Genomic DNA, 26479 nt, shown 5'->3' with positions numbered 1-26479 from the left:
TAATTCTGCATGACTCTGAGAGTTTACATGACATATAACACAAATTTACATGATATATCATGTAAACCATCATAACACTAAGATTACATGACTAAAATGAAGTTTACATGACGTGTAAACCTCATTATTTTTTTCTGTGTAGGCTTGTGTGTTCGTTTGATGATAATGTTCGTTCGAAAATAATCATGATGCGGCAATGCTCCGAAAAATACAATAGGTTAAGTTTGTTTGGGTTTTCAATATTTTAGAATGAATAACGTATGGGAAATGTTGCCTTTTCACAGAAAAATAAGAGACATGATAAAAAAAATCACATTTATTTTGAATAAATCCGTTACGGTTTCACTAAGTTATTTTCACAGGGTACACCGCTGCCGTGTGCAGCATAGTTGTCACATGCTAATTGGAATTCCCATTGAATATGGTACAACTATGCTGCATACGGCAGATCGTTGCTTAACGATGTTCAGCAGTGTAGATTGGATTCAATCCATTATAAATTCCTACTTATTGTATATTTGTTTCAATTATGAATGTGAGTACGGGTTTGTGCTTTCATAATTACGAGAATGAAATGGCATATCGGCAGCCTCGTATTGCGGATTCACTTTAGAATCCCATTAGCTTCACTCTTTTCTTTCGACTTCGGGGGAGATTTTCCAGAGGCAGAGGCGCCTTTTTTGCCGAAGAACATATCGGCAAACAGACCGGTAAACACCAGAACTGTTCCCATCCATTGCCGGATGGACAGGTTATTTCCAAACAGTAGCACCGAGCACAGTACGGTGAAGAACTTCCGCGTAGTGGTACACAACGAGCAAGCCAGAGATCCAAAGGACGAAATCATCATGAAGATGAACAGCTGGCCAATGACACCGGCCAGGGCCAGCGTGGCTAGGTGTCCCAACATCTGGGGGTACTTGGTAGCGAATACGACGAAATCCATGGCTTCCCCGGTGATGAACAGCGGAGGAATGAGTAGCACTGTACTCCACCCGTTGATGGCCAACATCATTTGCAGAGCCGATGGCGAGCTATGTTGCCGCATGCGTTCCTGTTAAGAATAAAAGCATCGTTATTTAGATCTTTAAGTTCATAAAATGAAAGTTCGAATGGAAACTACGCATAGCTAATAAATATATACTACCTGTGATAAACTATGATTTCAGATACTTACTTGTACGGCACCCATCAGTCCATCCATGATCAAGCTTATTCCTAACAACAGCTGGCCTAAGCCTTCTCTTTCCAGTGGGCTGCTGTTGGTTTTTCCTTCCTTGAGCATAAACAGCACCACTCCAATCACAATCAACAGCACGAACATATACTTCTGCAATGTGTAGGATTTCCTACCGAACATGAAACTCAGCAGCATCACTGGAATTGGCTTGGCCGACTTGACCACCACCTGCATCGGATAGGAAACCCATCGCAGAGCCATATTGGAGCTGACCATCGCCAACAGATAGGTCAAAGCACCGGACGCATAGTACCTCTTTGGTGTTGTATCTAGATTCTGTGGCCTGGCGATGAGAATGGCTAAAAAATAGGAAAGATCATTTAGATATTCCTAACCTTGATATCGTTTGTTTTAACAAACCTTTGGCAAGAACCCAATTGCAGATGAACTGCACACCAACCAGAGCTTGCGCATAGGTGAACTGTTCACCTCGTGTTCCATCTTCTTGCGGTTCATCTCCGTATCTGCCCCGAGTGATCTTCTCCTGGATGATTCCGAAGCAGAAATAACAAACAAAGATGCCCAAGGCCGCAATAATTGCTTTTTTATTACAAGGCATCCCACAGGTGGAAGTCTTGTCAATTTGTTGACAAGCGTCACTGAAAAAAAACGCAGACAACGCTAATAAGTCTCCAAGAGTAATCATCGGAACAGCATTATTTGACGATCTATTCAAAAGCCTTTAGTCTATTTTACGAAACAACAACTATTGTTGTCGGCAACAGAGTTGATATAGGGTGGGGCGGGGCAAGATGGATCACCTAAGGATTGTATTGGTTTGTATTCGTCCGCTACTCTTTAATACACTGGTTAGCTATGCTAAATATCGATAAAAAGTTCATTAAATAAAAAATAAGATGTTAAACAAGCAGAATTAAAAAGTGAACGATTTTGCGCCGCGAAAAAAGTGCGGGGCAAGATGGGTCACCTTTTAAGTAATTCACATTTTTTTTCAGCGAAACACGTCAAAATATAAGATTTCTGGAGCTCGATTTGAATAGGTCGTATGCGCTTTTGTCGATTAAAAATTCGATCAGTTGGATTCGCTTATTATAGAGCGATTCCAAGCAACAGCATCAAAATTAAGGAAATTTTTTAATTCATGATTTTCTATTGAACTGAAACTTTGCACAGTTTTTCAGTTCCATCTAAATCGCCATTTTTCGATATCAAATTTTTATTTTGAATCACGACTAACTTTTCAAAAGGGTGTATGTGAAAATGATTCAAAAATATTCAAAAATCTGCACAGCCAAATTGGTTCGTTCGATTACTATGAATTTTTCAGCAAAGTTAGATAACTAAATGGTGATTCCCAAGAAAATATACACTGTAAAAAAAATCTTTTTTTAACATGAAAAAATATAATTTTTGCCACAAAAACTCAAATAACTCAAAACTCTATCTTTTTACCAACGTAATTTTTTTAGGGAAGACGGTCCATTGTATTAGCAATCTACCATAAAAATTTGGTGATGGTAAACTAATAAACAAAAAAGTTATAACATTTCAAACATTTCACAATTTTCACATTTGGTAACTATTTTTTTTTGTGTAAATTATTTTGGTCAGAAATCGCAGTTTGATGCTGATTTTATTGTTCAGCAAAGTTAGACAACTAAATGGTGATTCCTAAGAAAATATACACTGTGAAAAAAAAATCTTTTTTAACATTAAAAAATATCATTTTTGTCACAAAAACTCAAATATCTCAAAACCCTATCTTTTTACCAACGTGATTTTTTAGGGAAAACGGTCCATTGTATTAGCAATCTACCATAAAAATTTGGTGATGATAAACTAATAAACAAAAAAGTTATGACAATTCAAACATTTCACATTTTTCACATTTAGTAATAATTTTTTTTTCTGTGTTAATTTTTTCGGCCGGAAATCGCAGTTTGATGCTGATTTTATTGTTAATGGCCTTGCGTGAGTAAAGCAAGCTGTTTTTATTATGTATTATGTACAGTTATGTTCCGATTTTATCACGCCCTCCGCGCATTAGTCGTTTATTCATTAATTTGCTGTTATATTTGAGGACAAGTGTTTTCCCTCTTCTTCAAGGTGAATGTTGAAAGCGTGTTTTGCAACGTTAAAAATATTGAAATGGGTATAGATGTTGAAGAATATTTAAAACCTTTTTTGAAAAGGGGCGTGATTAAATTGTATAAACAGTTGTCGCTGGTGGTACGGTGGCATGACTCTCTGCACTCAACACTTCTGGCAATTTCTCGGTTGTTGTCGTTTTCGAACTTCCTGCGCCCTGCTTTACCGATGATATACAGATGGCTCGTTTGTCAAAAGACGTGCAAATGCCTAAATTTGTATTCAATGTGGACATTGGGGCATAACCAGTCTCTTTCAGTTTATCTATGGTGCTTTCGGTGCGATTTCGTAACTCTTTTGAACATTTTTTTTTTTCATCAAACGCTCTAAAAGAGAGTGTTGAGCTGAAGACCTTTGAGAAAGCAACTGTTCATGTTGTTCGTTAGATTATAATAATCAAAATCACTTATTAGTTTTATAACTGACTAGTTTGGTGTTGTTTGCTTGGCTGAAAAAAAAAAATCTATAAAATCTTCAATATCCATAGCGGTAGCATTTTTTTGCTTTTCGTGAGCATTGTCATGGTATGTATATAGACAAACAAACGTAACACTGACGAAATTTTCATTGACCACGCCTTTAACGATTATTTTGAATCTTGGTTGTGGCTTTCATAACCAGAAGAGCGCCCATCGTTTTTCTTTACATTTGACGTTTCACACTAGCGCCTACTGATGACGATATTTCACAACGCAGTGTTTCGTGAAACATTTTCACCAGAGGGTGTGGTAGTGTGAACTGGGCGATGGATTTTCACGAAAATTGTTCTAGGCGTTTCGTCTGTTTGTCTGTGGTATGTACCTCTCATGCATTTGTTGTTGTTGAAGTTACTCGCATTCTTCCGATCATAAAGTCTGTTCTCTAAGAGGTATTTTTTTTTGCAGATAAACCAGAGGTATACGCGTATATAAAACTTTTATTATACAGCTTTTGTCTTAAAAATAAGTTTAATTCTATTTTTCTTATAATCAACAGCTTTTCAACACTATCAAGGGATTTTTTCCCCAGTCACGTACAATGAAAAGTATGACACACTCAATATTTTTGATCACAACACTAAATCGCGTCTAAGTTTCAAATAGATTCTATAGTAATTATGAATAATCAAACAAAAATATCATGAAAACAACTTGTTAAATTCAGGCGGTAGCCTTTACAATAAAATCAGCATCAAAACATAATTCTCGAAATAATTTACACAGAAAAAACAATTTTGTTGTTACTAAATGTAAAAATTGTGAAATGTTTGAAATGTCATAACTTTATTGTTTATCAGTTTACCATCACCAAAATTTTATGGTAGATAGCTGATATAATGGGCCATTTCCCCTAAAAAATTGACGTTGGTAAAAAGATAGGGTTTTGAGATATTTGATTTTTTGTGATTAAGATCATATTTTTTTAAAGTAAAAAAAGAATTTTTTTACAGTGTATATTTTCTAAGGAATCATCATGTAGTTATCTAACTTTGCTGAAAAATTCATAATAATCGAACAATCCGTTTTTGCTGTACAGCTTTTAGAATATATTTGTACTATTTTCGCATACACCCTTTTGAAAAGTTAGTCGTGAGTGAATATGAAGGTTTAATATCGAAAAATGGCGATTTAGATGAAATTGAAAAACTGTGCAAAGTTTCAGATATTTTTGAAATGGTCGCTCAGGATCGACTGACATGACTCCGTGGAATTCCTCTATAGCGAAAACCGTTGAAATTGAGCAAAGTTGATACATACAGCAGAATCCTCACAAAACAGGCTTTCTGTTCCATCATTAAAAGTTTGCAAAATATCTGCCATTAGGGCAGTTCAAACTTTAAACATGTCAAAAATTCAAAGCTCCCATATGTTCATTACAATCCTTGGTGCAAAACTAGAGTCCTGTCAAATTTTCAGCCATTTCGGTGGTGATTTAATGGTGGCCCAAAAGCAAAATAGGTTTATATTGGAATTACTATGGAGAATTTTCGAAAAAGGTTTCCCTCGTTGTAGAGATTCACCACATGGATAAAGTCATAGGGTCAAAGCCGAATTGAATTCTTCAGACCTCAATGATGAATGTTGCCGAAGACCGCAACTCGTTTCGACTCAAGAGACAGAAGTTATTAATCGATATTCATCCATGCATGCATGAACAGAAGACCACAGCTCGATCGACATGCTTGACACGCAATCATAGTATGCGTGTTACCTTCTTGCACACCTTGAAGGGAATCGTGTATGAAGATGCGCATGCGAGTGAGAATTTGTTCAATAACTTTTTATCCGATTGTCGAAATGAGTTCCGGTCTTCGGCAACATTCATCATTGAGGTCTGAAGAATTCAATTCGGCTTTGACCCTATGACTCTATCCATGTGGTAAAGCTCTACAACGAGGAGAACCTTTTTCGAAAATTCTCCATAGTAATTCCCATATAAACCTATTTTGCTTTTGGGCCACCATTAAATCACCACCGAAATGGCTGAAAATTTGACAGAACTCTAGTTTTGCACCAAGGATTGTAATGAACATATGGGAGCTTTGAATTTTTGACATGTTTAAAGTCTGAACTGCCCTAATCTGCCATATTGCTACAATGACTAAAATAAACTGAATAAACTGATAAACAAGAGCTACTAGTGAACATGTTATAAATTTATTTGGAATATAAAAAACTTTACGATTTGAGTGGTCATAAGGCGACTTGAAAATCGATGTTTTCACTAAAAAATTACCATTATTTTTTGTTATAATTTTGAGCGTTCATTCCGATTGATTGAAGTCATTTATGAGATAGTCTTGTAATAAAAAATAATTAATTTTTGAATGCTTTAAAAATACGTTCAAAATTGAAGGTGACCCATCTTGCCCCGCGGCCGTTTATATGGAGATTTTAATGTATCGGATAAGAAAAATGAAAAAATATTTAATTTTTTATTTCCAATGAGAGTGAAATATTTTTCAATCAATGCCCCAAACTTTTGTATATTCATGCTGGTCATCTAACAAAATTATTAATATTGTCAAGACATGAGGAATGCGCCCGGAAATGGCACTGACCCATCTTGCCCCGCCCCACCCTAGATATTGATACCCGCATGTTACAGCGCGATTTCCTGTCAAATTTTCATTCATGAAATGAGCTATCCAAAACGTATCGTAAATAAATTGGCTTCTTGAAAAAAAATGACTGAGTTCGAGTTGTGCTTTTGTTGCAAAAAATGGGAGGTAGACTGGGTCAACAAAGTCGACCCGGGCTAGCATATGCCGAAAAACTTTGCGAAGACTGACTGAATTAATGACGTTTAAGTATAGCCTAGGATATGCCGAAAAACTTTGCCGAAAACCGCAAAGTGATCCGACACTTGTGAAAAAAGTTATAACGTACAGATTTGCCGGTGGTGCTTAAAATTTAACATGTTAAGGAATAACATCAATAATAAAATCTCAATTTTTGACCTAAGTTACCAGGCGGATAACTTTTTTCACAAGCGTCGGATCACTTTGCGGTTTTCGGCAAAGTTTTTCGGCATATCCTAGGCTATACTTAAACGTCATTAATTACATGGTATTAGACAAAAAATTCAACTTATGAGTAAAATGCAAAAAGTACGTTTTCCCTTACTAACGTCCATACAAATTTCAATCGCAATGCAGAATTCGGGGACGCAACCAATCGCTCCCACATTTTGCACAGTTGTTTTGGACGCTAATATTGATTGAAAAAGCTTTGTTCCGGGTAGACGTGTGTGCCGAATATTCGGCGTAAAATCGGCGTACATCGGCGTGGGGCTTCTCAAACAATTATGAACAAAGTAAACTACTTTCTAATGATTGGATTGCAACAAATGGACATCTAGCTATGTGCTGCTGCAGAATTTTTTCGGTTTTGATGATAGTAGCCTTTCTGAGAAGGGATACGCCGATCGGCGTGCGGTTTTCACGCCGCCGCCGCCGCCGTTTGCCACGCCGACACGCCGATGCTTCCTGGATCGGCTTCAAACAACATAACCATAAACTTTTTCCACCAGTGCATGGGTATAACCCCCCTTTACCTATCCCCGTTAAAAAAAATATAGTATTTTTTATTCTTGTTGGCTTGGGAAGCCGCACGCCGATTCACGCCGATTTCTCATCGGCGCGGCGCGGCGCGGCGGCGCACACCTCTAGTTCCGTGTCGATACGATCAAATTTAAAGTTTCTCCATACAACGTTGACCCACTCTAATGGGAGGATACCGAGCCACTTGGGTAGTGGCTGGTATTTTGGCAAGTTTTTCGCTATAATTTAGTCAATTCCAAACAAATTGACAATAAATTTTGTACACGGCTAGTTATTACACTGAATTCTTTTTTTACACGACTTTTTTTTACGCGATTTTATTTTGCACGACTTTTTTTACGCGATTTTCTCGAAGTTACGCGACTTTTTTTTACGCGATTTTGGTCATTTGCAGAGGACAAATCGCGTAAAAAAAAATTCCTTTGGATTTTTTTTGCGCGAACTCTCGAAGTTACGTGAACTTTTTTTACACGATCTTTTTTTGCGCGAACGCATCCATCGCGTAAAAACAGAATTTAGTGTATAAGTATCTCACTGCGGTCCAAAAATTGTGTCAATAGTTCAAAATTGACAGGGTTATAGCAGAAAAGTGCCCGAAATAGAAGCCCTGCCATGATGGTGCCAGTGCCACCCCTAATAGATTTCCATTATGGTTCATTGCAACCTCGAAAAAGGTACATTTTAGTTGTGCCTCTCTTGCACAAAAATGATGATAGGGTGATTCAGTTATTTTAGAAATACCGTTATGCATAAGGTGCGAGCCTAGGATTATGTCCTCGGCTGACACTGACCTGAAACGTTGACGAGTGGGTTAATGTCGGCGCCGCCTTCCATCCTGTTAGATCGTAAGCGAGGCCTCAAGCTCAAAGTACGTTTCTGTTCGGTATCGAGCTTAGGCAACTACAGTTGATATTAGTTTTCAGATTGGAATGTCCCAGATGTGACCGAAACGTCGGACAAGATTTAATCTGGCGTTCGATTTGAATAGGTCCTAAGTTTTCTGTGATTCCTATGCAGAACCAAATTTAAACTACATGGCATAAAGATCGAGATAATATTATGCTAAATTTAAATTTTCTAAAAACTGGTCAACTACTACTAAGGGTTTAATCATCGCATGACTAGACTATTTTCCCGAACAATGTCAATGTACTGTTCAATACCTCGAGATTTAACACTTTCTTCATAGTAATACTTGAGTCTATATGTAAGGCTGCAACCAAGGCGCAACCCTATTGAGGATTTGTTTGGTGGCAATGGGGTGTAAGTCAACTATTTGGTAGTAAAGGGGTGTAAGTGACACTGACCAAAAAAAAAAATCAAATTTTCATATTTTTAGAAAAAAACAACGTATCAAACGTCTTGTTGAATGCTCGAGGCGATTGCGAACTTTTTCGATTATTGTTGATTTTTTTATAAGATGTCAAAAATGATGTGCATTATCTCAAAATCATATTTTGGACACTTACACCCCTGTTCTTCTGACCCCCTCTATTAACAGAGAGCCATTGTTGAACAACACTATCACAACGACGAGCTTCATACCTAACGTCCTGCTCTTGAACGGCTAAGAAATAGCAGCTAGAATAACTACTAGGGTAGAAGCTTCAGTTTTGGCCAGTCCGGAGTTTTGGCCATAGTGCGGTATTGAGCCTGTTGCGATCTAAATCGGCGTAAATATATTTTTTACTAGTAGATCCTAATACAATATGATGATTACAGCTGTGAAAACCACACATTTTGATTAAAAACTGGAAGAAAAAAATATATTTCCTTAAAAAATCTGCTCCCATATATCTATTTTGGCCAGGGTGCTTCTAATTTGGCCACTCCCATAAGAAATACACGTGACTGGCCAAAATAGAAACCAAACTTAAGAATATGGCCAAAACTGCGGCAGAGCTTCTATTTTGGCCAGGGCCACTTTTACTACAAATATCAAGTATTGGCATGATTTCTGCATTTTTCCTTCAAAATATAGATTGAAACCTTTCTTTTGACGCATTGGTTGTTTTCATAGGATTATTGGTTATTTTTATAAAAATAATTTCCCTTAGACTGGCCAAAACCGGTGCCCGCACCCTACTACCCCTAGACAGGCAAAAAGGCCATGGTCGTGATATGTTTTATGTTGTTCAATATTGATTACAGGTCTATCGAACGGTGGCATATGTTCGGAGATTCATCTAATTAGTATTCCCTAGCTGTTCCCTAGATCCCAAAGAAAGCGTGAGCGGAGAAACAGATAGCGTTGCCTTGCAAGATCGCCACAACGGGCGGTAAGGGTGGAAGCTGGAGTACCACTAATGATCAGCCAGGAGGTATACGGAGTGGAATAATACCTACAGAGGAAATCAGATGAATGAGGGCGCAGAACCCGTTGAGCTACACGCAGTATTTGTAAGCACTATTAAATTCAAGTTTAAATCAAACGATGTTTCAGTTTACTATAGCGACGAAATGATTTTCAGTTTGAACTGAACTATTCCATTGTTTTATAATACAAATATTTTCATTTGACGAAATTTTTGACAGTTTTTTAGAACAACAGAGACTTGGTTGTTTCATAATAAAATAATGGATTGCTTCAAACGATTGCACTTTTAACACTAACAAAGTCGGAATGTGATGGTGATGGTGACGGGAGCTCCGGCGGTAGCTAGGAAATCTATTTTTAGACATTCGGCAAGCGGATGTAAACGAGAACGGATAAAAAAAAGACAAAAAGGCGAAACCGATCAAGTTTTTGTGGATGCTGTCTTGAGTACCTGCGCGTCATCCATCACGGCCAAAACTGCACTTGGAAGCTGGGGCGATGGATTTTCTACACTTTCCTCGTTGTGGCGAAGTTGTGTTACGAATTTTAATTATGTGTGAGTGCTTCCGGATCATATTTTGCGTCCCCATTTTGTAGAAACAGACTATGTTTCTAATGTTATATAAAATGATGGTAATTGATTGTTTTTATCGATAAACTCTAAGTAAGAGCAAGGAAATATAATTTTGGAATAAGTGAATTCTCAGGTTTAAAATTATCCAAACGTTTTATTGTTTTAAACAAGCATCATTTTTCTGCGTGTGATCGGTGCACCAAAGGGCGGAACAAGATCGATAAGAACCTTAATCAGGGCTTACAGAAACTTCGAAAGTCGGTGACACTGACCAAGAAGAAATATGACCTTTTACCGTGGGTTGGAACGCGATCGATGAGCGTAAGCAATAGATTTCTATGGGGTGTGAATAAAAATCATTTAATGATAGTGTCATTCCCCTTGCCTGTCCTTCCATTAGCATGCATCTGTGACAGCAAGCTTCACATGTGTCATCCAAAAATTGCCATTTCGAAGAAGCATCAGCCTTCCTGAAGCGAAACATGTTCATGTTTTGATTTATCGTTGTCAACTGCTAAAAATCTATTGAATCACGTAAATCTATCGTATAATGAATGAAAAATTTCGTGAATTCTTAAATGTGAAAAATTAAAGTAAAACTAATTATTGTGGGAATTTCTTCGGTTGGAACCAGAAGTACATGTTATTATAAACATTCAAGAACGAAAAGAATGACGGAAACCGCAAAACTGTAAGAAGAAGCTAATACATACTGAAAATAATAAAAAAAAACACTACACCGTCTTCAACCAGAGGTTGTACAGACTGAACGAGCACTAACATATGACAACGGACAACACACATAACACCAAGTGGCCCAGTGAAGAATTTTCCGTTTGACAAAAAGTTTTCCCCGACTGGAGCGGGAATCGAACCCACACTCCGAGGCTTACGAAACGCCTAGATGACTGACGCCTCTAGCCGCACGGTCACAAAGCCCACATACTGATAATAGGATCCGAATATTTGACACTTTGAGCAGATCACTAAAATGTGTCTACTGCTGCCATAAGCTTATTTTATATGTTGTTAACCCTCCATCAGTCGCATCAAAAAAAGTTACACGAGCGGTCGCGTCGTGTACTCAGTACACGGCATACGCTTTCAATTATGGTTTACATGCTTTACTAGATACAATGTTGGTGTCTTCAGCAAAAATGTCCAACTGGATAATGTGCGTCTGATAGTGGATATGTGGAACCGGTCAACACAATCTGGTCCTGTCCCGGGTGTCGGAATGGCCCTCGCGGGAACCTGTTTCGTGGACATTTCAGTTATGGCACCTAAGTGTAGAATTAGCTCTAGTTAAAATACACAGAAATAAAAACCAAAAAAAAAAAAAAAAAAAAAAAGTTATGGCACCAAAACTAGGCATGCGACGGCTCTATCTTCATGATTTTCCATATCCATTATTTTGGTAACCATGAAAATGACCAGCGACCTCGCTGGCCAACCCGTGGCCACCGGAATGTGCCCTGGAGGAACCTGTTTCGAGGACATTTTGACCATGACACCAAAACTAGGCATGCGACGGCTCTATCTTCATGATTTTTCATATCCATCATCTTAGTAACCATGAAAATGACCAGTGACCTCCCTGGCTAACCCGTGGCCACCGGAATGTGCCCTGGAGGAACCTGTTTCGAGGACATTTTGACCAAAACACCAAAACTAGGCATGCGACGGCTCTATCTTCATGATTTTTCATACCCATCATCTTAGTAACCATGAAAATGACCAGTGACCTCCCTGGCTAACCCGTGGCCACCGGAATGTGCCCTGGAGGAACCTGTTTCGTGGACATTTTGGCTTTGACGCAAAACTAGACATGCGACGGCTCTAGCTTCATGATTTTCCATATCCATCATCTAGGGTAAATCGCCAATTGTTACACACCTTAAAAACTCGCCAATTGTTGCACACCTCATAAGAAAAGCATGGAGTGTGCAGCAATTAGCGAGGTTCCAAGGTGTGCAATAACTCTGTATGAGGCGGTCATGCTTATAATTTCGCTTATAGCATGGTGAATCCCTTAATTTGATACATATTTGCCTCCCAAAAGCATTTTTGTATTGTATAAAAATATGTCCAATCTAAATTTGTAGTTTTCGTAAGTCAGTATAACGGAACTTTTACATCGATATAACGTAACTTTTTTATGGTTCCAATGTTTTGCTATTTGAATAATAAACGTGATTCACGGAATAGTCTTTATGATATTACGCTCCTCCTGGAACCAAGTCTACTAACCAGTTTAGCGATATACGAACATTTTCGCAGTTATATGACAGTTTTCGGTGTCAGTATTTTTGTTTAACTGCTAACTGCAACATGTTTACGTTTCACTTAACGAATGAAATTGAGTAACTGCAACGCCTGACAGATTTCATAAAGCCATCAATTGACGTAAAATGAACGTGAACTTCATGCGACTGTTCATAGGCCAGAGGAACTTATTCACAGCATCAGTTACTTCTGCATTTCGTTATATGAAGATCCTGCTTTTTCTCTTCGTTTAATTCATTCACATTCATTCAATTCCTCCAGCCTATCAGGGCAAACATGGCACATCATTTTGACTTTTGGCGGTGCGATAACTCCAAATTTGTTGAACTTACCTGACTAAAAAGCATTGCAGTTAAACCGTTTGCACCGACCGAACGTCTACTGTACTTATTCTTGACATGTCATTCCTACTGAAACATAGCCTTCCAACTCCAAAAGACATGACAGTAGACAGCAGTGGAAGCAAATTCGGTTTCATGCGATACTGCGAGTTATAACGCCGGGGAAAGTCCGCCTAGAAGAACCCTGCAGAAAATCGCTCAAGAAATTCTCTGATAAATCCCTAGATAAATTTCTTGATAAATTTCTGGCGAAATTTTGTGATATATCCCATGGATGAATTATTTCGGTGGAAATATTTCAAAAGTATTCTATTCTTCCTAAAGGAATTCATGGAATAATCACATGAAGAATTTATGTAGAAATGCCACGTGAAGTACCAGAGGGAATTTCTGGAGGGATTCAAAGCAAACTTCTAGAGGAATCACAGCGAAAATCTATGAAAAAGGGGAAATTCCTTAAGTAATCATTAAAAGAAATGCTTTAAAAGAAAATAAGGCATCCCTCTTACCAAGGGCTGAAAGTCTTTTTAATAAAGACAAACCAATCAATGAGGCATCCCTGGAGTAATTCAACAGGGTTTTCTGGAACCAGCAATCTTTGAATGGGTCTCTGAAGAAATTCTTGGTGGTTTTTGCCGATATCCCGAGTTTTCGGAAGAATTACCGGTGAAATCCCTGAAAAAAAAAATAGAAAAGAGTTCAAAATGTGCAGAATAAGTACCAGCAGGAATTACTGGGTGAATCTCAGCAAATACTTATTGAGCAGGAAGGTATTAGAGCATTGCAGGTATGACTGGGAGAATCCCAGTAGAAATTTTAAAGGGGATGGCAGGATGAATCCTTGCAAAAATCTCTGGAATCCCATGGGGAATCCTAGAGAAGCCACAGAGGAAATTCCTGGAGGAATCATATCGAGAACTTTTGGAGTAATAGGACAGATCGATGAAGTACTAGATTTGTAGTAATGAGCTGCATTTTTGTATGGTGAGAAGTTCAATTCTCCGTTTCTGCAATGAAATGGTGCAAAAGGCGAGGCAGTGACAAGCAGGGCGCGGAGGCTGAAACATGCCACATTTCGTCGTTCCCGCGTTTTCGTAATTTTCTTTGTGTTTTCGTTCGTACTTGAGTGGAACGCTGATGGAAGAGTGAACGGTCGTCGGTCGTCAGTGACAAGCAGGGCGCGGAGGCTGAAACTTACCGCATTTCGTCGTTCCCGCGTTTTCGTATTTTTCTTTGTGTTTTTTGTTCGCAATTTGTGTAAACGATCGACGATGGCTCGGTGGCAAGAGACCACATTGCCCGCATCGTGGTGCTCGTGTTCGTCGTTATTCCGAGTTCGGAAATGCTAGTATCCAAGAGATTGTTTTTCAGTGCGTCGGTTATTCTCGCTTATGTATTTTTTCGGATTCTTCGATGGACGATCGGAGAATCAGCGAGTGGTGTGAACGAGTGCACATTTAATATGGTTGGACCGTTTGCATGCTGAGACCAAAGCCAAACATAGAAAACCAGCTGGTCAGGATTACCCGGTGAGTTCGTTCCTTATTATTATTTTTTATATTTGAACATGACATATATGGGGATTTCGGAAGGGTAGCCTAAGGAAGTTAAATGAACTGGTTTCCGGGCAAATGTTCGTGGGGTGGCCAGACTTTGTCACGAGATAACAATTATCATGTTTTTTTCCGAAGGTCTCCAGTGAATTTAGCTTACCCTGCTACAACAAACCATCAGGTAGATCATTCCGTTCCGGTATGACTCTGCAGCCATAGGTAATCCTTGCGCTGATGGTGGGTACACAATCATCATCATCATCAAATGGTGCAAAAGGCGAGGGTACTATTATTCCTTACCTAATTTGATGCTGTTTGAGCAAAAATTCAGGCAACAGTGTTGTTGTTTTCTCCATTTCTTGCAACATAAATAACATAGTTATCCGTAGTTTTGCTCAAACAGCATCAAATTAGGCAAGGAATAATTATACTGCACGCTTTTTGCACCATTTCATTGCAGAAACGAAGAATTGACCTTCTCACCATACACAAATTCAGCTCATTACTACAATTCTAGTACTTTACCAATTGAGTCCTATTTCAAAGCCCTTTTTAGAGGAATCCTAGCAGATTAAAGCCAGTAGGTATAAATGGAGGAGTTCGAATCCTTGAAAAAAAAACTCTAAGTGGAACTCCTTCGAGAATTTCAGGATAAATCACAGAAGGTATTTCATTAAGAGATTCCTGGGTGAATTCCCGAGTGAGTTTTGGAGGAATCTCAAGAGAAATTCTAGGAGGCATTATCGTATAGGAAACTTTGAATTTTCCACTGCTGAAAATGAAATGATGTACACTCCAACGCTACCTGCTAGGGCATTTGTTACTTTTAATCACATGATCAGGTAACGTTTGACGCTTGAGCAGTTCGGTATGTAAAAATGAAAAATAATCTTGTTTTATGCGATATTGGTTCAAACAGTTAGATATAAAAAGGTATACTATAAAGTTGACTTTTGAAGATAGGTATATAAAATACAACAATGAAAAAAACAACATTTAAACAAGGTTAAAAATCATTGTTGAGTGAATAACATAATTTGAGGGGGGGATCTTTTTTGGCTTCGATATAACGTAACTTTGATATGTCGTAACGAATATGAAAATGTTGTTACGTTATATCGAGTTATGAATGTATAGTAATATTAGTTTGGGCGATCCACGGTACTCACAGCTGCTTAAGAATAGTGAAATGTAATGTATAAAAATTACTACTGAATTCGTCAGTAAATCATTGTTCAATGTTATAGGGAAGATTTATAAAAAAAACGTCCGAAGAGATCGTAAGAGGAAACATTTTTTGAAAAATCATAACCCAGTCACACTTATTCAAATAAGATGATAAAGTAGCATTTAAATTTTACATTTACATCGTTTTCAACCATATAAAAATTGAACACAATCAACTAAATACATGTTGGATGGTAGAGTGATGAATGCAAACGACTGAAATTAGAAAAAAAAATCAATAAACTTAATGTTACCACATTGATATCACAGTTGATTGTGGTCAAAGGTTTAGACCTATGGTGGAACCACTGTGCAGCGTCCTTGCATTATAAGAAGTACGCAGTTCGCAAGATTTTTTGGCCCTGCGTGGAAAATTCAGGTAAGGAATCGCTCGAGAAATGAGGAAGCTTTTGATTCTCCTTGACTCCAGTACGGAACTGAGAAGATACGTCAAATCAAATGAAGCTTTCTGTGTTGAAGTTCTTGACCATTCCGGTAAAGAAAAAATAATGAACTGAACGAAAATTACTCGAGCGATACCTAGCATAAACCCGTGGCCACAGGAACATGTTAGAGGACGGCTCTATTTTCATAATTTTTATATTCATTGTCTTGGTAACCGTTACCCCCAGTGGCCACGAGTGTGACAGATAGGTCACTGGTCCTATTTTGATAACGAAGGTGAAAAAACATGAGGAGCCAAGGGCAAAATGTATTCGGAACAGGTTTCTTCAGGGCAAATTCCAGTGGCCAGAGGTTAACCAGAGAGATGACTGGCACTGTTCACAGTTACAAAGATGATGTACATGAAACATCATGACGATAGAAAACCACTATATCCACAGTTGTGAAGGCGTGATTATTCAGTATATGCATGCTGATGGTGACAGGTTCGATTCGCGGTCGGTACTGGAACTTTTTGTAATGGATTTTTTCTTAGCTTTCTTCGTTATAGAGTATCTTTGTGCCTGCCACACGCTATACACATGCAAAATGATCATATGCAAAGGAAGCTCTCAGTTAATAACTGTGGAGGTGCTCATAGAACATTAAGCTGAGTATCAGGCTTTGCCCCAGTATGGACGTTACACAAAAAAGAAGATGAAGATAATGGAGATAGAGCCCTTGCATAGCTGGTAGCCACGGGTTAACCAGAGAGGTCACTCGCAGTTTTTTCGGTAACAAAGATGATGGATATGGAAAATCATGAAAATAGAACCGTCGCATGTCTAGTTTTGGTGTCATGGTCAAAATGCCCTCGAAGCAGGTTCCTCCAGGGCACATTTCGGTGGCCACGGGTTAGCCAGGGAGGTCACTGGTCATTTTCATGATTACTAAGATGATTATTATTATTAATATTTATTAAAGACACTTTACCACTTATGTGGCATTCGTGTCTGAACTAACTAAGATGATGGATATGGAAAATCATGAAGATAGAGCCGTCGCATGACTAGTTTTGGTGTCATGGTCAAAATGTCCTCGACACAGGTTCCTCCAGGGCACATTCCGGTGGCCACGGTTTCGCCAGGGAGGTCACTGGCCATTTACATGGTTACTAAAAAAATAATAGATATGGAAAATCATGAAGATAGAGCCGTCGCAAGCCTAGTTTTGGTGTCATGGTCAAAATGTCCTCGACACAGGTTCCTCCAGGGCACATTCCGGTGGCCACGGGTTAGCCAGGGAGGTCCCTGGTCAAGTTCATGGTTACTAAGATGATGGTTATGAAAAATCATGACGATAGAGCCGTCGCATGGCTAGTTTTGGTGTTATGGTCAAAATATCCTCGAAACAGGTTCCTCCAGGGCACATTCCGGTGGCCACGGGTTGGCCAGGGAGGTCACTGGTCATTTTCATGGTTACTAAAATAATAGATATCGAAAATCATGAACATGGAGCCGTCGCAAGCCTAGTTTTGGTGTCATGGTCAAAATGTCCTCGACACAGGTTCCTCCAGGGCACATTCCGGTGGCCACGGTTTCGCCAGGGAGGTCACTGGCCATTTACATGGTTACTAAAAAAATAATAGATATGGAAAATCATGAAGATAGAGCCGTCGCAAGCCTAGTTTTGGTGTCATGGTCAAAATGTCCTCGACACAGGTTCCTCCAGGGCACATTCCGGTGGCCACGGGTTAGCCAGGGAGGTCCCTGGTCAAGTTCATGGTTACTAAGATGATGGTTATGAAAAATCATGACGATAGAGCCGTCGCATGGCTAGTTTTGGTGTTATGGTCAAAATATCCTCGAAACAGGTTCCTCCAGGGCACATTCCGGTGGCCACGGGTTGGCCAGGGAGGTCACTGGTCATTTTCATGGTTACTAAAATAATAGATATCGAAAATCATGAACATGGAGCCGTCGCAAGCCTAGTTTTGGTGTCATGGTCAAAATGTCCTCGACACAGGTTCCTCCAGGGCACATTCCGGTGGCCACGAGTTAGCCAGGGAGGTCACTGGTCAAGTTCATAGTTACTAAGATGATGGTTATGAAAAATCATGACGATAGAGTCGTCGCATTGCTAGTTTTGGTGTTATGGTCAAAATATCCTCGAAACAGGTTCCTCCAGGGCACATTCCGGTGGCCACGGGTTGGCCAGGGAGGTCACTGGTCATTTTCATGGTTACTAAAATAATAGATATGGAAAATCATGAACATGGAGCCGTCGCAAGCCTAATTTTGGTGTTATGGTCAAAATGTCCTCGAAACAGGTTCCTCCAGGGCACATTGCGGTGGCCACGGGTTAGTCAGGGTGGCCACTGGTTATTTTCATGGTTACTAAAATAATGGATATGGAAAATCATGAAGATAGAGCCGTCGCATGCCTAGTTTTGGTGTCATGGTCAAAGTGTTCTCGACACAGGTTCCTCCAGGGCACATTCCGGTGGCCACGGGTTAGCCAGGGAGGTCACTGGTCATGTTCATAGTTACTAAGATAATGGTTATGAAAAATCATGACGATAGAGCCGTCGCAAGCCTAGTTTTGGTGTCATGGTCAAAATGTCCTCGAAACAGGTTCCTCCAGGGCACATTCCGGTGGCCACGGGTTAGCCAGGGAGGTCACTGGTCATGTTCATAGTTACTAAGATAATGGTTATGAAAAATCATGACGATAGAGCCGTCGCAAGCCTAGTTTTGGTGTCATGGTCAAAATGTCCTCGACACAGGTTCCTCCAGGGCACATTCCGGTGGCCACGGGTTAGTCAGGGAGGTCACTGGTCATTTTCATGGTTACTTAAATAATGGATATGGAAAATCATGAAGATAGAGCCGTCGCATGCCTAATTTTGGTGTCATGGTCAAAGTGTTCTCGACACAGGTTCCTCCAGGGCACATTCCGGTGGCCACGGGTTAGCCAGGGAGGTCACTGGTCATGTTCATAGTTACTAAGATAATGGTTATGAAAAATCATGACGATAGAGCCGTCGCAAGCCTAGTTTTGGTGTCATGGTCAAAATGTCCTCGAAACAGGTTCCTCCAGGGCACATTCCGGTGGCCACGGGTTAGCCAGGGAGGTCACTGGTCATGTTCATAGTTACTAAGATAATGGTTATGAAAAATCATGACGATAGAGCCGTCACAAGCCTAGTTTTGGTGTCATGGTCAAAATGTCCTCGAAACAGGTTCCTCCAGGGCACATTCCGGTGGCCACGGGTTGGCCAGGGAGGTCACTGGTCATTTTCATGGTTACCAAAATAATGGATATGGAAAATCATGAAAATATAGCCGTCACATGCCTAGTTTTGGTGCCATAACTGAAATGTCCACGAAACAGGTTCCCGCGAGGGCCATTCCGACACCCGGGACAGGACCAGATCGTGTTGACCGGTTCCACATGTCCACTATCAGACGCGCATTATCCAGTTGGACATTTTTGCTGAAGACACCAACATTGTATCTAGTACCTAAAGCATATAAACCATAATTGAAAGCGTATGCCGTGTACTGAGTACACGACGCGACCGCTCGTGTAACGGTCTGGTTCACAAAAAAGTTACACCAGCGGTCGCGCCGGTGTACTGAGTACACATTCAAAATGTGAGGTTAGAATTACGTATTTTTCGAGTACTTTCCGTGCATTTTTTCATTTTTTTCTGTCTTACTAACAAGAAGAAGAGTGGATCTTGGAATAGGACCAACACCCGGTTCAATTTGGTGCGAATTTCGATTATTTATTGCATTTTTCTGAGATGCGTGTACTCAGTACACGCAAGCGACTGATGGTGGGTTAATTTTTCTTTTTTTTTCTACTACCCTAATTTTAACATCGTTTTCGAGATTCAGCAGTTTTTAATTGGCCGAAATTTAACGTGGACAGTCTTTAATACCTTTCAATCATCTGAACATATGATCTCTTAGCGACTTTTCGAACCCTCTAAGCAGAATACCTTCTGCGAAACGAATGAGTGTAATCAGTTTTGTACCTTTAAATTCCGCCTTAGTTTGCTTATTCTTTTGACAACGCGTATTTTGATTACCACTTGTAATAACTGACACTGTGGAAGATAACAAGTGGTAGTCGAAATACGCGTATCTGTCAAAGGAGAACAAACTAGGGCGGAATCAAAAGGTACAAAACTGATTACACTCCTTCGAATCTGAACATAGTTTTTGTCTCAATTTAATGACAGTCCTGTAATTAACGAGCATCCCGAACAAAGTCTGATAGCAAATTGAAAACTAATTTTGATGTTTTGATATTGCTCAGGTGGCTGTCATTTTGGTCGTTTTAACGGTTAAAACATCGAAAATGAGAGCAGAAGAATGTTCCTGTGACAGCAAATTGAAAACAATTCCTGCTATCGATGGTAGCAAGTTGATAACTGTTTTGTGTTATCAGCGCAAGAAAAATGAAAAATCGTTAAATGTAGAGTTTTCCGATTGATATCAAATCATAAATGCAATAATATAATTGAGGGGGTCAGAAGCAGAGGGGTGTAAGTGACCAAAAGCTGATTTTGAGATAATGGACGTTAACTTTGACATCTTAAAAAAATCAACAGCAACCGGAGAAGGTCGGAATCGCCTCGAATATGCTACTATCAAGTAACTCCATCATTGGAGATGACCACAGACGTTATATATGTTGTTTTTCTTAGAATATGAAAATTGGATTTTTTTGATCAATGGCACTTACACCCCTTTACCACTAAACTATTGACTTACACCCCTTTGCCTCCAAACAAATCCTTAATAAGGTTGCAACTCTAATACTCTCTCAAGTGTTAATATGCAAAAAGTGTCTCAAAATTGAAAATATAATTTCGATGTAAGTGAATAATGCTAACAAGCATAATTATTTGTTCCTAACTGAAAATACAGATGAAGAAACGGTTAAATCAGAAAAGCTTATTTTAATATTGAAGGCCTTTCTTGATGTAACCTTGATACGACAAAATGGTCACAGAATTTATTTTTTATTTGTTTGTGATGTTAACTAAAGAATACATTTCAAAACGATTCAATAAAAACGTAAAATTAAGGAAATTGCGCATTTTTGGCACGTATTTTATCTTTTAAGGACAAAGTTGCTGGAGTATCAAGATGGCCGCCACAATGACCGTCTTTTATTCTACTCGAATTTGTTGAGCACAAATCAGGGAATCCAGCAAACAAGTTGATTTGAAATTGTTTCTTGCTGCGATTACTTATAGTGAACACCGAGTAGCACTTTCAGGCTAATGCGATTGATGGGTATCTAGATTTGTGCTCGAGAAAATGCGTGGTTTGAAAAGTGGCCGCTAGTGATTTTCAGCTTAAACCAAGAATCGAGTATGGGCCATTGAGCTATAATTTTATTACTTATTTGATTATTTGGAACCCTCGTTATTTCAAGATTAGTTAGAAATAATCATGGCATATGTTATGTATGGTCCAAAGGTGTACCAGACAGCGTGATCCTTTTCAACCCGACAGTTTTAAAATTATACAAAACTAACTGTCCCGGCAAACGCTGTATCGCCATCATAAATTGTAGTGATATAGAGTTTTATGACAACTATTTGGCGTTATCTAGATTAATTTATCGCGATCGTCTCATACGTCTGCCCAGCTCATACACATTTCAGTGTTTTCTCAATTTTTATACTTTTTAGTTGATTTTCGGAACTATTTCTACTTATAATCACAGCCGACCGGTAGACAAATTGAATCGTGCTGATATGTTCACCCGTTCGTGAGTTTTGTTGCTTCTATAGGAATTCAAACTCATATTTTTATATAGAGACGTTGATCTGTGTATCGAGCTCTGAAGATGGTCCAGCCGGAACGAAATGTGGGCGATAGGAGGTAATTAATCGATGCAATTTGTTAGACGGCAAGCCGTTTTTTTTTTCAATAAATCTACTTTAAAAACTTCCGCGAATTTAACGACTTTAGCGAACTATTCATCATACCAAAAATAAAACAGAACGTCTAAGACTCTCATGTTTGTATTACTATTAGTAAGAAAAACATGAAGAAAAACTATCTAAAGCTTCTTCCATTCCTCACCAGTAAAAAAATGTTCTTGGAACTTGGAAGTTTGAATAACTAATGAAGCTTAGTTGAGAGGTTACTTTGAAAACTACCTCCTGATAAATTGCAATTTCTACATTTCCAATAACATTCGGCACGTGCCGTGGGCCCATAACATGAGCCATGATTCAAAACAAAAACAAAGGGATCAAAGATGCACATCGACTCGTAATAAAGTTTGATATGTTGATTTTTTAGAAATAATATAAAAGTAATATTGCACTTACACCCCTTTGCCTCCAAACAAATGTCCTCCATTGTTAAGCGTCATTTTTTTGTTCAGTGAGAAAACATGCTAAACCATTTTTAAAAATTACGGGTCTTTGACAACAAACAAAGTTGATCTCGTAGAGTCACGTAGGATATGTATCTCAATTTTGAATTTTTGGTCACTTACACCCCTCTGCCTCTAACCCCCTCAATTGCATTTATGATATATCCCTTGAATTACGTTACAAAGTTTACTAAAACATATAAAACTATTCTAACACTGAATATTTACATTAATTTTAAATCACAGCAAACCAAAAACAAAATTTGAAATCAAATTAACTGAGGATAAACTGATATCAAAATGTGCTATCAATTTGTTGTTGAATACAAATCATTCTTCCGATTTGCTGTAATTTTGTTGTTGGACTTTGCTCGGGATGTGAGACATCATTCCTAAATTTTATCAAAAATGAAGATTTTTTGACGAGATAAATACAATTGAAAAATTGTTCTCAATGTACATTTGAAATATACAGTGAATTACAGAAAAAAAATCTTCTTGATAGGAGCATCGGATACAGAAAACGGGATTTGCGAAATGAGAAAATTTTCCCAATAATAGAAAACAAAAATCTAATTCAACTCACCAGTTGTTGATTATTTTTTTCCTCCAGATTTTCCAACTCAAGACATGATTCTGCACTAAAAATGATCATCAGCTTACCGAGTTGAGAAATGCTGTAAACTAGTGTAACCAACGCAAACTCGCTGATTTTGTGTACGACCAGCGAGGTAGCCGTTACATTAACAGCAGCCATTTTGAGCGTGTTGCGGCCAATTTGTATTGTACTAAGCTCCATTTTTCTAACTGATCTGTTTGCATTCATTTCATCATTTCAGGCAGTTTTTTTTTCTATAAGGCCGTTACTAATATTTATTGCACTTTTTGTCCCACCATTTTTGGCCGGTAAAGTTAAAACAAAATTTATACCCGCCTATGAGATGACAAGGTGCGAAGTGTAGTATTACTAGAGCAAAGGTTTTCAAAGTGCAAAAACTGCAAGGGGTGCACCCCACCCACTCCAAATAAATCATCATAGAGTGCTCCTCACACCCCGATAAACCACAATTTCAGAGTACAAATTGCTGTTTGATAGACTGAGGGATGCTTTTATAGAACGTTTGTGTAAATAAACACAGCTGGCCACGTGTTCACGCTTTGCTATCGAGCATGCAGCGAAGAGGGATTTCCTGGATTATTTTCGGAGATAAAACATCATCGCATGAATGAAGAGCACTAGGTAGGTACACAACAACATGAATGAACTTTCCTTTCCAGCTAGAACAACGCACAACGGAGGGGAAGCAGAAGAAAAACGTCTTTTTATTAGCTGGGCGGAGCTAAATTGTAGCTGGGTAAGCAGCATAGTGTTGTCCATCAGAAGGAGGACAAATGATGCAAAATATCGGATCTTTGGGAACTGAAGTTGGTTTTTCTGTTTTGAACACGTCAGAATTGAACTACAGTTTGTGGAACGAAACAATTACAGTTACATTGACGGACGAGGGCGAGCTCCATGAAGCCCCTCTAGAGGACTGCTGGAGTTCAATTGAATTGACGACGCAGTCGAGAGAACCGTACATGGAACGGAGTCGAAAAATCTATAGGTTCAGCGAGGAGTTACTTTGCAGGAAAAGAGCGGAATAACGACGGGAGTGTCTTGAAAAGTGATCGAAAGGTGGAAGCAGCATTTCGACGAACACTCGGACGAAATGACTACATTAGCACGGCGGATGATAGGAATCAGCTTCCTTATTGAGTGAAGTTAAGGATGCCGTTCAACAGCTCAACAATAAAAACGCAGCTCTTAAAGATGATACATATTGCAATTGAACTCATCAAGATGGGCCCGGTAAAGTTGACCATTTGTTTGCACCGGCTGATAGTCAGAATCTGGAAAACGGAGCAACAACTTTAAGAGTGTAAAAAAGGAGTTAATTTGCCCTATCTACAAAAAAAGCGATATTGATTACAAAAATATTTTACGGTGCCTCAGGAGCCGACCTACTGACGGTGGTATTATGCCGTTTCGCCGGATTATGTCGTTTTCCAAATAACTCGGGTTGATTTCGATCCTCCAGCTGGCCAGGGTAAGGTCTTCGGCTAAAGAGATTCACCAGACTTTTTCCCAGCGAACATAGTCTCGATCGTTGACCGAATCCAGCGGGAAATGGACACTCTATTTAAAATATTTGGCCCATTATTTGCTGCAGAGCATAACTTTTACAACGTGACAAAATTGTGATTGGCATATCTCGTGCAGCTGAAAGGAGGTAGGTACAAACTTACGGTGGCTCTCCAGAGGGAACACACGTTTGATGATGACTTGCTTCGCACTCGGTTGGCATTATTAATTTTGTTTGCTGCATATCTAGCTGCCCCTGTTGATTTTGGAACTGCTGTTGTTGGACGTCACCATGCAGGATCTGTGGCTCCGTAACTCCTTGTTGCACATTCAACGACTCCGTTTGTTCGTTTAAGAACTGCTGCGACCGATCGGTATCCCACGAATCGCGTCCTTCTTCCAGATCACTTTGGTTTCTCATTTTCCGTTATATTGAGATGAATAGATCACACGAAAAAGATATTGTATCGCAAGATTGTATGCAGATAATGGTGGACGATTCCCGCCAGAGACGAACCGAAGTAAAATGCGTACCTACTTCATTAAGACTCAACAATTTATTAAGAACTTTTCAAACCATCTCCCGAAGCAAAGAAATCAAACCGCTTAGCTTGCACATTCTCTTTTTATTGCAACAGTCGTCTCACATGGCTGCGGCTGGCAGCTATGTCGGTTATCGGTGAACCAAGAGGGAATCCCGTTTCAACGAATGTTCTACTTTTCATTCGATTCAAGTCGTCAAACGTCCACATCGCCGGTAAGATTTAATCGCTCAAATGAGAATCATGGATTTCTGAAACTGGAAATGATAATTTATTCTCTCTCAGTTCTTTTGCCTACCCCTATGCATGGGATATTCCTTGCTTGAATCATTCGAGTAAGAACCCGTCCATAAACTACGAAGACTTTAATGGCTGAAGGAGGCACTACTGGCCAAAGTCTACGGCTCATACCAATTTCCGATGTTGTGTATGGTGTTAGGGTTTGGTGTTCTGAGTTTCGTAGTTTATGAACAGCATCCAACCTGTTTTTTTCGCACGCTGTACGAACTTGAGTAAAAAAAATGTCAGTTCAAATAGTATTCCCTGTAGAAAGATTCTACCAGGAATCGGTCAAGAAACTTTATGAGCGAATCCTTTTGAACACGAAACTGGAAATAATCAACAATTCGGTGAAAATATAGAATATATAAAAGTGCGATTGTTCATTTAGTAAAATGTGGCACTTTGACATTCTTAATTTCTTCGATTTGTTGATCGTTCTCGAAAAATTTCCTTTTTCCAGTTAAAAAAATATGTACTCACATAGTAACGTGCCAGTTCATAAGGACGTCATCTAACCCTAGCTTGGACTGGAGGGTCGACGATGAATACACGCATAGTGATCATCTAGCCACAGCCAAAGGCTGACCACGCGCTTCGATAAGCCGGCATTTGTAGAAGCAATCCATCTATCCAGCGATGATCTAATCCTAGTCAGAACCCTAAGCCAAGCATGTGACGTCGCAATGCCAAGGCAATCCCTATCTACTCAGAAATAGACGTAAATCGATGTAGGGTAAGTGCTCCAATTGTGGCTGTAGTACCAATTATTCGCCATAGTTGATTTTCACCCTTTAACGATGTAAATCAACAAGAAAAAAATATGAACAACATATCACGTTCACAAAAGATGGTTGCACTCATTTAAACTCCACATTTTGCTCAAATTAAAATTTCGACTTTCTTGCACCCTTTTTCGCCATAGTGTACCAGTTATGGCTAATCCCATAAGGAATGCATGCAAATAGTGCGAAAAGGAACCGAAGTTAACAAATGTAGCCATAACTGGTACAGGGTTCCTATCATTGGCACACGCTTTAATAAATACTAAA

At 39.1% G+C, this 26479-nt stretch overlaps 1 protein-coding gene across 1 annotated transcript; it reads right to left on the bottom strand.

Annotated features, from left to right (window-relative positions):
* Nucleotides 1-337: 337 nt before the first annotated feature.
* On the bottom strand, nucleotides 338-25452 carry LOC109398904 (solute carrier family 35 member B1 homolog). The gene is made up of 4 exons (XM_062860793.1): nucleotides 24771-25452; nucleotides 1601-1839; nucleotides 1178-1539; nucleotides 338-1054 (listed from the first exon to the last, which is right to left on the bottom strand). The coding sequence occupies exons 1-4, from the start codon at nucleotides 25025-25027 to the stop codon at nucleotides 605-607; spliced, it is 1308 nt and encodes a 435-aa protein (XP_062716777.1). The 5' UTR covers nucleotides 25028-25452; the 3' UTR covers nucleotides 338-604.
* Between the last annotated feature and the right edge of the window lie 1027 nt (nucleotides 25453-26479).

Source organism: Aedes albopictus, chromosome 3 (assembly GCF_035046485.1).
Source record: "Aedes albopictus strain Foshan chromosome 3, AalbF5, whole genome shotgun sequence".
Lineage (NCBI taxonomy): Eukaryota > Metazoa > Arthropoda > Insecta > Diptera > Culicidae > Aedes > Aedes albopictus.
The sequence above is the reverse complement of the archived record's forward strand: the minus strand, read 5'-3'. Positions and strand labels throughout refer to the sequence as shown.

Bases quoted from the DNA above. Each gene is read 5' to 3' on its own strand.
- LOC109398904 (XM_062860793.1), bottom strand. From the start codon at position 25,027: ATGAGAAACCAAAGTGATCTGGAAGAAGGACGCGATTCGTGGGATACC. The intron at 1,840-24,770 runs GTAAGTTTGTAC...GTTTTTTTTCAG, and splicing joins GTTCCCTCTGGAGAGCCACC to TGACGCTTGTCAACAAATTG. The intron at 1,055-1,177 runs GTAAGTATCTGA...TATTCTTAACAG, and splicing joins GACTGATGGGTGCCGTACAA to GAACGCATGCGGCAACATAG.